Source organism: Paroedura picta, chromosome 18 (assembly GCF_049243985.1).
Source record: "Paroedura picta isolate Pp20150507F chromosome 18, Ppicta_v3.0, whole genome shotgun sequence".
Taxonomy (NCBI): Eukaryota; Metazoa; Chordata; class Lepidosauria; order Squamata; family Gekkonidae; genus Paroedura; species Paroedura picta.
In genome coordinates this window covers 9,455,399-9,467,959 of record NC_135386.1, presented here as the reverse complement: position 1 = coordinate 9,467,959, position 12,561 = coordinate 9,455,399, and the positions used below count along the sequence as shown (strand labels likewise).

The 12,561-nt window shown below is 47.8% G+C and overlaps 1 protein-coding gene across 3 annotated transcripts in view; it reads right to left on the bottom strand.

Moving 5' to 3' along the window:
- Positions 1–12,561, bottom strand: part of ADAMTSL3 (ADAMTS like 3) — a 231,641-nt gene that overhangs the window by 73,086 nt on the left and 145,994 nt on the right. For all 3 annotated transcript variants that reach the window (XM_077317250.1, XM_077317249.1, XM_077317251.1), the window contains exons 8-10: positions 11,797–11,871; positions 5,413–5,570; positions 3,184–3,295 (exon numbers count right to left, since the gene is read on the bottom strand). In XM_077317250.1, coding sequence (XP_077173365.1) covers positions 3,184–3,295; positions 5,413–5,570; positions 11,797–11,871 — 345 coding nt within the window. The remainder of the gene's footprint in view (positions 1–3,183; positions 3,296–5,412; positions 5,571–11,796; positions 11,872–12,561) is intronic.

Below are 12,561 nucleotides of genomic sequence, written 5' to 3'. Positions count from 1 at the left end.
CAGCATTCCTTAATGGTCAGCAGGGGGGACAGTGGCTGGGGGAGTATGATTTCGATCAATTTGAATCCCAGACTCACAAAAAACAGCAATATCCTGTCTCATGGGCCCACATAAATTTAACCATCGCTTGTATATTTATCATCCAACTTTGGAAAGATCACAAACACCTTCATACAGAGGAAAAGGTAGTTAAACTTCTGATGATGAACTTAAAAGATTGGAAGAAGCCATAAATGGAGCATTTAAGTGCAGGCATCCGCCCACCCCCGGAGATGTGGAGGGAGGGAGGGACAAAATTTCATCATAGAGTTCAGGGCAAATCCTAGTCACTTGACGTGGTGACATCACTTCCTGATTCACACAGGAAGTGATGCCATGATGCTGCTGTAATGAGGATTTTCCTTCCCCATTTTGCTCCTAATGCTCCATGGAGTAGCAGTAGTGGGAGCTCAGGGGTCCACAGAGGGAGACTAGGCACTGCTATAATTGAGCAATATGAAATATAACTGTATTCAATCATACCTGTTGAGGTATGGTATAGAGAGGGTCTAAGCCACACCTACTGTCTTCTCTTGAACTCCCAGCCACAGAAGTGCTGCTGGTGCCTCAGTCATTTGGGCAAAGATCTGGTCCTGGATGCCAAGTAAAATTGGCTGATGGGTGTGGTCAGCATGGGTGCCAGGAGCAGTCTACCCCAATAGACTAAAGAGAGAAATAGAGTACCCTGGTTGCAAGTTATTACGTGAAGTATGCAGTATCTACTGGCCTGCTTGGTGCCTTGCTAGTCTTGGGTTGGTTTCCTTGTAATTCTTTCCTCTGGCCAGAGCTAAGTGGAAGCGCATCCCCACCCAGCCTCCTTTGGCTGTTTTGTGGTCTGTGGCTTGCCTGTAGCCAGAGGCACCACCACTCAGACTGGCCATGTTTGCAGATTAGCCAAAGAGAACGCACCGTGTCGCTCCAAGGAGTCTGAGGAACGATTAAAACCTAAAAGCCAGATTCTCTGAAATCCAAAAATACCACTGCGCTTAATGTTACAAAACCCAAAAATATTTTTTAAGAACATTCCTCCTGGCAGAGCAGTGGGAGGGGAGGAAGAGAAGGAACCAGTTGGTGTAAATTATCTGTGTTAAAAAATGCGTTTTATGAGCCCTTCTGTTTAATTTTTTTTTTGCCTTCTGTGTGCATGTGGGTGTGGGGGAAGAAGTATATTCAAATAACTGATGCAGGGCAAACGAAGGCATGTACTGGTATGTATTCTTAAACACCAAAAAAAGAAAAAGAAAAGAAAAAGAAAATTGAGACAACCACAAGAATGAAACTCCAAAAGGGAACGAGCAAGCCCAAAGCCAGTGTCAAAAAACTCTGCATTGTTACATATCAAAGCTTCAAAAGCAAGTCTCTGGGCAGAGTTAAAATCTCCTTCCTTAGAGAAATGAGAGTGTGAGCAAATCCGAACTCAGGACCCGTGGCAGGATGGATTTCACGAAGCGGCTCTGCTGAGCAAGCAAGAGACCCCACCAAAATAAAAGGGAAATGCAAATAAAGAACTCTTTCACTGTTTATTTAAGGATGGCTGGGGTAGTCAACCTGTGGTCCTCCAGATGTCCATGGACTACAATTCCCATGAGCCCCTGCCAGCAAATGCTGGCAGGGGCTCATGGGAATTGTAGTCCATGGACATCTGGAGGACCACAGGTTGACTACCCCTGCTTTACAGGACACGCTCGCTTCACGAAATCCCCTGTGCCTTCACTGCAAAGAGAACCTAGGCCTGTGTGTGAGGGAGAGAAGGGCTCGGATCGAATCATCAACAAAACGGAGGATGACAGGGCCGTTAAATCCCCTCCCCTTTTTTTTTAATGGCCACCTCCAAAAGTACCCGTCATTTATAAGCAAGGGAAAGAAATCAAGACACACGAAAAAGGAGGCCGACCACCTTAAGCCGGAAGCATTTGAACTCTTCAGCGACAGAACGAAATTCCTGAACCGCCCCATCAAGATGTCCTTACCAACATTGACTTTACAAAACGTATCAATCTGAGTTCTTGAACCAGCCTTGGCCCTTGACACGGTGCCTCTCTCTTGTAGGGCTGGCCTGCCCACAACTCCTGTCACCCTCTTGAGACTTTTGTTGGAAGCTATGGATTTCCTGCGATGGACTTGGGCTGTCCCGGGACCAGGAGGCATTTCACTCACCTGTCCAGCAATACCTGGTCCAATTGGAAGATCTCCTGAAGAGCTCTGTGGTCCGCAAATTCTAATCTGCTGATGATTCACAGAGGGAAGGGGTGGTCATATGCAGGGCAGGATGCCTGCCGCCTGCATGCCTGTGTTTCCCCAGGTTTCACCCAACTGATGGAGACCCCGTAGGGTTTTCCACGCAAGAGACGTTCAGTGGTACATGGCATTGTCTATCGTTGCTTAGCAACCCCTGGCCTTGCTTGATGGGCTCCCTTCCAAGTACTGGCCACAGATGGCCCTGTTTAAGTTCTTGAGATGCAGTGAGACTGGATGAGCCTGGACCATCCACACCAGGGGCAAATACTCCCAGAGTGCAATTCTCAATTCCTTTTAGGGACACATCGAAAGAGCTTCATTCACGGATGAGCTTACTCTTGCATCTTCAGAACTCCACCAGCCATGATTCTTAGCCTTCCAGTGTGTGTGTGTATTTTAAACATCTGTTCTTCCTCGGAGACCTTAATTTCACAATACTGTATTCTCCACCATTTGGATGGCCAGCAATAATTCGCTGAAAGGGCCAGGATGTCTCTTGGAATTGACCATCAGACGACCACCAAATGGAAAGAGTTCTTTTTTAAAAAATCATAACAATAGAAGGACAAAACACTCTTTTACGCGAAAGACCCAGAGGAAAGGTCCCCACTGCTGACACGTCACCATTGTTAGCTGTGTTCCAGCTGGAGGTTTGAAAATGGAATATTTTTTTAAAATAGAGTGGCAGAACAAAACAAACCCCCAAACCTATCTGTAACTACTTAATCAGTTGCAAAATTTAACCTTGTGCACTTTTAAAAAAAAGGGCAAGCAGGGAAGACTCCCAAAGTTACAGCACAGCATGGATTTATAGCGTTCTAAAAAAAAATCACGGTTAGAATAGCTGTAAATCTACCTCTGGCAAGCCACAGCTGTACACATTCCCCAGCCTCATCCATAACTCACCTCCTCCACATGTCACGGTGCAAGGGAAGAAGTCCGTCTGCCTCCACTGGTGACTGATAGGTTGATAGAAGAAGAACTGAACCACGCTGTCTTTTGGGGACGTGTACCTGGCCTAAAGAGAGTCCCATTAGAACAGATTTGCACGCCCTGTGTCAGTGCTCTGTGACCTGACGCAGCATAATTCATGCACAGCCATAGCACAGAGAACTACATGATAAAGGTGGGCTCCATTTTTATTATGCAGGGGGAAAAGACAGAATGCCACATTTTCCTAAAAGGTGAGGATTTTGGGGCTCTCGGATCTTTGGAGTGTGTATTAGCTTTGGTGTGGTGGTTAAGAGTGGGGGCTGGGTTTGATTCCCCTTGGGCTCATCACAGCCCTGATAGTGCTGTTCTCAGCAGTCCTATCAAAGCTCTCTCAGCCTCCCCTGCCTCACAGGGTGTCTGTTGCGGGGAGAGGAAAGGAAGGCGATTGGAAGCCGCTTTGAAGAGCAGAGAACTTTTTACTACTACTTTTTTGGGAGGCCGTTTTGAGACTCCTTCTGATAGAGAAAAGTGGGGTTTAAAAACCAACTCTTCTTTTTCTCATACTTTTTAACATTTCCATCAACATCAGCTTGTTATTGGCGACGGCTTTCCATTGTGCTCAGCAGCTGAACAGCTAATGGATAAAATTTTTCCCAGTCAGAGTAATTCAGCAGTGGAATAGGCTGCCTAAGGAGGTGGTGAGCTCCCCCTCACTGGCAGTCTTCAAGCAAAGGTTGGATACACACTTTTCTTGGATGCTTTAGGATGCTTTGGGCTGATCCTGTGTTGAGCAGGGGGTTGGACTAGATGGCCTGAATGGCCCCTTCCAACTCTATGATTCTGTGATTCTATGACTAGATGGCCTGTATGGCCCCTTCCAACTCTATGATTCTATGATTCTATACCTCCAAGTTCTTTTTACCCAGCTGCAACCGCTGTGGATTGGCCATTTTAATGCCACCGCTTTGACATGGGTTGGTTTTCAGTGCGTTCTGGGTGCCATGGGGATTGAAGAAGCAGCTCCGATCCTGGGAACAACATCCACAGGGTTTACTCCTACCCTTCCCGCCCGAGATTTAAACAACGACCCTGACATACACTATACTTCCTTGCATGGAAGCCCCTTCCATGCAAGGATTCTATTAGTAGTTTAGGATAGAGAGATGTGAATGGGTAGGTAAGGTTCAGGGGGGTAGCTCGTGGCAAAACAGAGCAGATGTCCAGGGGTAACAGTTTGGTGGAGTGGTTAGGAGTGCGGACTTCTAATCTGGCATGCTGGGTTCGATTCCCTGCTCCTCCACATGCAGCCAGCTGAGTGACCTTGGGCTCAACACAGCACTGATAAAGCTGTTCTGACCAAGCAGGAATATCAGGGGATTAAGAAAACACGGGGATTAAGAAAGACTGAAAGAGATCTCATTCAGCACTATATTAAAGGTACAGGAAAAGGTATCCCCTGTGCAAGCACCAGGTCATGTCTGACCCTTGGGGTGACGCCCTCCAGCGTTTTCATGGCAGACTCAATACGGGGTGATTTGCCAGTGCCTTCCCCAGTCATTGCCGTTTACCCCCCAGCAAGCTGGGTACTCATTTTGCCGACCTCGGAAGGATGGAAGGCTGAGTCAACCTTGAGCCGGCTGCTGGGATCGAACTCCCAGCCTCATGGGCACAGCTTTCAGACTGCATGTCGGCTGCCTTACCACTCTGCGCCACAAGAGGCTCTTACGTAAGGCCATATCGTCCAATAAATGTTTAAAAAAATTCAACGTATAAAAAATTAATTAACTCCCACCCATTCAGAGCTGTCAGGGGATCATGGGAATTGTAGTCCAGGGGCACCTGGAGAGCCACAGTTTGGCCACCGCTAGAGTCTTCCTAGGACTCCCTTAGGGGGAAGTCAGGTGATACCAGTGGGCCAATCCAGTGCGATATGACATCCCCAGGTTAGCTGCTCCTCCCAATTCTGAGCAACCTTCCACCGAGAGAGCCGCCATATTCTGCTTTCTCACCACGAAATCGCGTACCTGGCCTTCTTGCTCAGTGTCTCTCTGTGGTTTGCTTGCCAAAGCTATCGGCTCCTCTTCGAACCGAAAAGTCTGACCGCGATCGAGCTTTGACCCAGCCTAGGCTTGCATTTCTTCCCCGCGCTTTGAAGTGCGTTGGCAGACAGAACTCAGATTGCAGGCAAAAGCGGCCCGTTACCTTGATAATGAAATCGGCTCCGAGGGGACCTTGCATTCTGACCGATTCTCTGTCCAGGGCCTTTTGGAATTCCACCGTGGTGTTCTCGACAACAAACGTTCCGGGGGCATCGAAGGCGTGCTCTCCGCCGTCTCCCTGTAACGTCTTCGATTCGATCACTGAAACGGGAAGAAAAAACAAGGCGGTGTGCGGGGTTAAGGCAAATACTTGCAAGAGAGAAAAAAATAAATAAAATGGAAATAGAAATTGGCACGCGCTGAGCACAGGCTGTAAGAAGTGACGAAGACACAGTCGTAAAAAAAGGCAGGAGCAGACTTCGTGGTATGCTCTGTTTTTCCAGCGAGGATTCGGCTGCAGAGGAATGGGAAGGCGACTGTAAGCCGCTTTGAGCCTCCTTCGGGTAGGGAAAAGCGGCATATAAGAACCAACTCTTCTTCTTCTTCTTCTTCAGACGCTGCTGGATCGAGCCCTTTCGGAAGAGACTTAAAGAGCCACGTCACGTCTCCCCGCTCAAAGCCAAAGTTTTATTTTCGTATGACAGAAATCAAAACAGATTGAGGCACTGGCTTGGGGCCAGGAGGTAAGGGAACAATGGAGGGATTCTACAGCTGGACCCAGAAGAAAGGAGGCATCAGGGAAGGAGGGAGCCTTTCTCCCAGACACACACCACAGAGCTGAGCTGTGCCTTGGGTACCCCACCTGCCTCTCCCTTTGCCAAACGCAGCCTCAGCATGGCTCTTGCTAGCTCTTTGAGACCTCTCAAAGGCAGACAGAGTCAGGTGGCTTTCAGTATTTCCCAGTACTGGTGCCAGTGGGTAAATAGACCACATTGGGGCATGGTTGCTATCTGCGGATTAGGATATCCCCGGAGATTTGGGGCCAAGAAGAAGAGTAGGATGTTATACCCCGCTTTTCACTGCCCGAAGGAGTCTCCAAAGCGGCTTACAAGTGCCTTCCCTTCCTCTCCCCATGACAGACACCCTGCGAGGAAGAAGAAGGGTTGGTTTTTATACCCAGATTTTCACTGCCCGAAGGAGTCTCGAAGCAGCTTATGGGGGCCTCTCCTCCCTCTCCCCACAACGGCGTTATCAGGGCTGTGACGCGCCCAAGGTCACCCAGCTGGCTGCATGGGGGGGGGGGAGGAGCGGGGAATCAAACCCAGCTCAGCAGATTAGAAGTCGGCACTCCTAACCACTACACCAGGGGTAGTCAAACTGCGGCCCTCCAGATGTCCATGGACTACAGTTCCCACAAGCCCCTGCCAGCAAATGCTGGCAGGGGCTTGTGGGAATTGTAGTCCATGGACATCTGGAGGGCCGCAGTTTGACTACCCCTGCACTACACCATGCCAGCTCTGGGGCTGGGGGAAGGGGAGTGACCTCAGTGGGGTCTAATGGCACCAAATCCAACCTTCAAAGCAGCCATGGGCCTCCAGGGGAACTGACACCTGTAGTCCAGAGATCCCTTGAAATTCAGGGAGAGGCTCTGCACGAAGGTTGATCAGGCTGGACAGAGGACCTTAGAATAAAAATATGGCACGAAGCCTTTCTAAGTCAGCATTCAGGTACGGCACAGCGGCTAACTGCAATCCTAAACAGAGCTATACCCTTTGAAGCCCATGAACACGAAAGGGCTTAACTTAGTTTGGCATTCTTCTAGAAAAGATTCAGAGGGCCAATTCATACACTGCACAGACTGGTGCGGGGGGGGGGGGGTCGCTGTGTTTGTCCGAAGTAGCCGAACACAGTGAGAGTCCGGTGGCATCTTTACGACAAACAAAGTTTTATTCTAGGTGTGAGATATTTGGGTGCGTGCGCGCCCGCTGGTCCAACATGGTTCACATTGCTCAAGTTTGTCGTGAGCAGGCTTATGAATTTCTGAAAGGGCCGTCTTGAATAGCAGGAGAGAAATTGCACGCCCAAGAATTTCTTGCCAGTTTGGATTTCTTTCCCCTTCTTTCCTTCACACTTACTAGCTGAGGGCAGCACCGATGAAGTCTCTCTCGCTCTCTTTGTGGAACTCCCCTCCTTAGTGCCTTAAATATTATCATGGGAAATGTTTGGTTGAATTGTGGCAAATGCAGTAACCACCACCACCCCCACCACCCCTGGACTCAGATCTTTAATACGCAAGACAGGTTCCTTGGAAACAAGACATCCCAGAATCCCTTGTGCCTGAACTGCGTTAAGGGTCCGAGATGCCAGAGACCCCCCTCTCACAATAGACCAAGGGGGCATCCACCCCCCCTAGATTTCTTCTAGCACAGGAGAGACCTTCTAAATCCCTAAAATTGTCTGTCTCTCACAATACTACGAGGCCTGCAGACACCTTGAAATCTCTCCTGAGCAGAAACATTCCCCAGGCTCTTAAAAGCGAAGGAGATAATGGAAGGGAAACAAGGGATTTCTCCCACCCGCTCTAGTTAAAAGGATGCTGGTCCAAATTTATCCTTGGTCTAATTCCAAAGAAAGCAAAGGGGGGGGGGGCTTGGAAGAGGGACATGTTAGGCCCTCTGTGTCTAGACAGAAGTGTACCCAACCCCCTTCAGTTTAAAGGAGAGGAAGTAATTTGTCACCTTTTCTTAAAAACAGTGGAACGAATTTAAGTACGCTTTAAAGCTCTTCTAATCCATAGGAGATAAAGGAACCCGACCTTTTATAGTAATAAAAATTATCCTCAGCATTTATATAGCACTTTCCCTGTGTTTTAGTGCTTTAGAATCACAGAGTTGGAAGGGGCCATACAGGCCATCTAGTCCAACCCCCTGCTCAACGCAGGGTCAGTCCTAAGCATCCTAAAGCATCCAAGAAAAGTGTGCATCCAACCTTTGCTTGAAGACTGCCAGTGAGGGGGAGCTCACCACCTCCTTAGGCAGCCTATTCCACTGCTGAACTACTCTGACTGTGAAAATCTTTCCCCTGATATCTATCTAGCCTATATCGTTGTAGTTTAAACCCATTACTGCGCGTCCTTTCCTCTGCAGCCAATGGGAACAGCATCCTGCCCTCCTCCAAGTGACAACCGTTCAAATACTTAAAGAGGGCTATCATGTCCCCTCTCAATCTCCTTTTCTCCAGGCTGAACATTCCCAAGTCCCTCAACCTATCTTCATAGGGCTTGGTCCCTTGCATGGTAGCGATCAAATACATCTTTATCTTACACTTCCTCCCAAGATGTTCAGAACAGCATACATCGTCCTACCTTGCCTATTTTATTCTCATGGCAACTCTAAAAGTTTGAGGGTCATGGAGAGGGAGAATCTCCCAAATTCTAGTCCGACCCCCACCAGCCTAGCTTTTCATTCATTCTGCACCCTCTCATTCAACAACCTCAGAGGTATGCAGAGAACCACATATTCTCAGCCTAGCCTGCCTCCTTCCCAGGGTTGTTGTGAAGAGAAAATGGAAAAGAGAACGACACACGAAGAAGAAGAAGAAGAAGAAGAAGAAGAAGAAGAAGAAGAAGAAGAAGAAGAAGAAGAAGAAGAAGAAGAGTTGGTTCTTATATGCCGCTTTTCCCTACTCAAAGCAGCTTAAAGTCACCTTCCCATTCCTCTCCCCACAACAGACACCCTGTGAGGTGGGTGAGGCTGAGAGAGCCCTGATTTCACTGCTCGGTCAGAACAGTTTTATCAGTGCCGTGGCGAGCCATTGGGGGTCAAGGGGAGAAAAGCCAGAGTGTTAAAAAAAGGAAACAAATAAATTGTTGCCTCCCTGTTACAGACAGGGGGAGGAGGGTGCTGAGTGAAGAGCAGTTGCATGAGGTCTCCTAGCTGAGGGAAGATTTGAACGGGGGACTTCCCCACATAAGTTCTCAACCACTCACCATGCAGGAGAACCACCAGCCCTTTGGGTAGACCAATCAGCCCTCTTAATGTTTCTTCTAAGTTCTCAACTTTCCTAATGCCGCGACCCTTTAATACGGTTCCTCATGTCGTGGTGACCCCCAACCATAAAATTATGCCAGTGTTCTTCCACAGAAATTGCACCAAAACTGACCAATGGCGTAAAGATCCATTGTTCAGGATTGGATATAAATTGTTTTTTTTTTCCCCTGGGGTTTCTCAGTTCAGTTCTGCTTCTTGTCCCACCATGCCGGTCTCGCTTTTTTCCGCTGCTCCAGACAGACGAACGTTCTATCTCGCTCTACCCCGCAAGGCTGTTGTGTGGATGGCACCCCTCTCCCCTCCCGGCCAAGCTCTTTGCCCTGCCATGACCCCTTTGAGACTCCTTTGGGCAGTGAAAAACTGGGGTATAAAAACCAACTCCTCCTCCTCCTCCTTCTTGGAAGAGGCCATACAGGCCACCTAGTCCAACCCGCTGCTCAATGCAGGATCGAGCTAAAGCATCCATGAAAGGTATCTGTCCAATTCTAGCAGGGAACCTTAAACCCCACTTCTGTATTTTTCCAAGAAATACTGTCTTGTGAGACGATGCAGAGCTATCTGGCAGACTACCTGTCAAGCTTCGTTCCAGAGCTTTTCTCACCTGCTCTGAGCCACTACCTATCAATCACAGCTCCCCTGTGGAACGGAAAGACAGAACCTCGCGTGCAATGTTTTGAGAGCTGTTGCAAACTAGCTGGCAGCCCTCTGGACATATCTGCACGAGCCACGGCAGGTGTGTCCAACAACCAAAAGCCCAGAAAGACTATTTAAATCAGGTTGATTGCAGAGGCTGAAAGGTGAGCCTGTGAATGTAATGACCTGTTGGGAAGGGGGGGGGGGGGGACACTGACAGATATGTATTAAGGTGTAGTGTCTTGTTTTAGCTAATGCAATTGTATCTGCAAGTTTAATTCATTAATACTCCACCTTTTTGCCTGCATCAAGGTCCCCAAGCCAGTTAACACATTAAAAAATCAAGTCTCAAAGGCCATTAAAATCACATCATTCAAACAATTAAAACCCAAGCTAATATGCACTTAAAAAGGTAAAGGTAAAGGTATCCCCTGTGCAAGCACTGGGTCATGTCTGACCCTTGGGGTGACGCCCTCTAGCGTTCTCATGGCAGACTCAATACAGGGTGGTTTGCCAGTGCCTTCCCCAGTCATGACCGTTTACCCCCCAGCAGCAAGCTGGGTACTCATTTTACCGACCTCGGAAGGATGGAAGGCTGAGTCAACTGCCGGCTGCTGGGATTGAACTCCCAGCCTCATGGTCAGAGCTTCAGACTGCATGTCTGCTTCCTTACCCCTCTGCGCCACAAGAGGCTCTAAAATGCCCTTACTAAAGCATTAAAAGCACAATTAAAACACAGGGCAGGAAGCATACTGCTGGAAAACCCAGTGAAACAAAGAAATCTTCACCTGCTGAAGGAACAGAGCAAAAGAAGGAGGCCAATAGTCTGGAGATGCGCAGTTTGTGCAGACAGGCATGGTTGTCTGTGTGGCATTTCCCCTGGCAAAACCCACACAAGACCACTGGCTAGTGCCCATAGACTTTTAGCATGCAACGGGCTTTACGGCTAGCATTTTAAATAAAACCAGCAGTGCGTTGTCAGTGACCTTGGGGGAAATTGCTCCGCCAGAAAACCTACCTGCTGAAATTCATGGACTTTTCTCCCAGTCCCTCCCCCTGCACAGATAACTCCCAGAGACGGTCCCCCTTCAAAAACACCTATATTTATCCCGCTTAAACTGTAAAAACACATGTTGCCTCTGAATACTTGCAAAGGAGAAAAACAGCACTCGTGCGGATGGCTAAACATTCAAAAACGCACGCTAACGCAAGCCTCTGCGATTTCTTTTCTTTTTTTTTTAAGTCGAGAATTCAGCATCTCGCCATGCCTTCCAGCTAGACGCCGTAAGTTCATGAACTTGGTTATCTAGCATTAGCCACTTGTAAAAATATTAGCTTCTGGTTTTGTTGTTTCTACAGCAGGGGGATTATTTTCAGAGGACTCCGGCTTATTTTGGATTCTGAAGCCCTTAACAAAACAGCTTCTGGAAAGCCTATAATGTATTCTAACACCCCTTCCCCTCCACCCCTCCCCAAATTCTCTCTCTCGGACTCTTCAGATGCCAAGTGAAGGGAAAGTGACAAGGGACAGCCTTATCCAAATGTTCAGGCAAACCCAGGAGAGGGAAGGTAAAAGCACACAACTTCAAGCAGTCCAAAGAGGTGTTTGAAGACCGAAGGTACACCCTAACAGCCGAGGAACAACAGCAGCTCAGAAGAAACACAAAGGAGCACAGGCTAACTGGCTTGCAGGGGACCCTTCTCAAGGGAGCAGGGACAATTCTCCATGATGGAAGACTTCCCAATGATGGGGCCTCACTATTAGTAGGGCTGCCAGTTTGCAATTTGTGTGTGTGTGTTTGTTTTTTTTTAAGGAAACACAGTGGTGGGTGTGAGAGGATATTAATGCATAAAGGTGTTCATACCAAGGTGTGCCGGTCCCTTCACGGTAATTCTTGCGCTGCGGCTCCCGTGCGGTACAGCGATCACAGTTTCCTCCCCTGGGAAAGTCAAAGGAATTGTTTTAGGAATTCCATAACATTACGGAACTGTCTCTAAACTGTTTGAAAAAGGCCCTCTCAAAGTATGGCTCGGAAAACAACGAAGACATTTTTTTTTAAGCGTTCTAAGTTATACAATTATTTAAGACACGTGCAGACCTGTAAAATCTTGGGAAATACTTTGCTGAGAACAAAAAAATCAGACGTTAGACATTCAATTTTGGTTTGGTGCACATACATTTCATTTCCTAAGCGCTGAATAAATTTAAAAGGTCGCGCAATACACAAGAGCCCTCCACAGATGTTGAGTTTAGATTCCTACCCACCTGGTTTTGTGTAGCAGGTTGTGGACTTAAAATGCAGCGAGGTCCGCAGGAAACAAATCAACTACCTAACACTAAATCCTATACTATTACAGACTAGCAGCGTGCAAAGTAACACAAACACACACACACACACACACACAATGTGCCTGCAATGTATTATAAATGCTCATTGTCCTCATGAAATCGGCTTATAAACCAAACTACCTGAGCGTGAATCAACCTAAAGCTAATTCTAGAGGACAGTGAAAATGTTCAATGGGCTTTGCATACATTCCTTAGAACAGCCTTGCAAGGTAGGACAATGCTGCTTCTCTCCGGGTTACAGATGCATGAGGCTGAGAAGATTTTATGACCCACTGGGGAA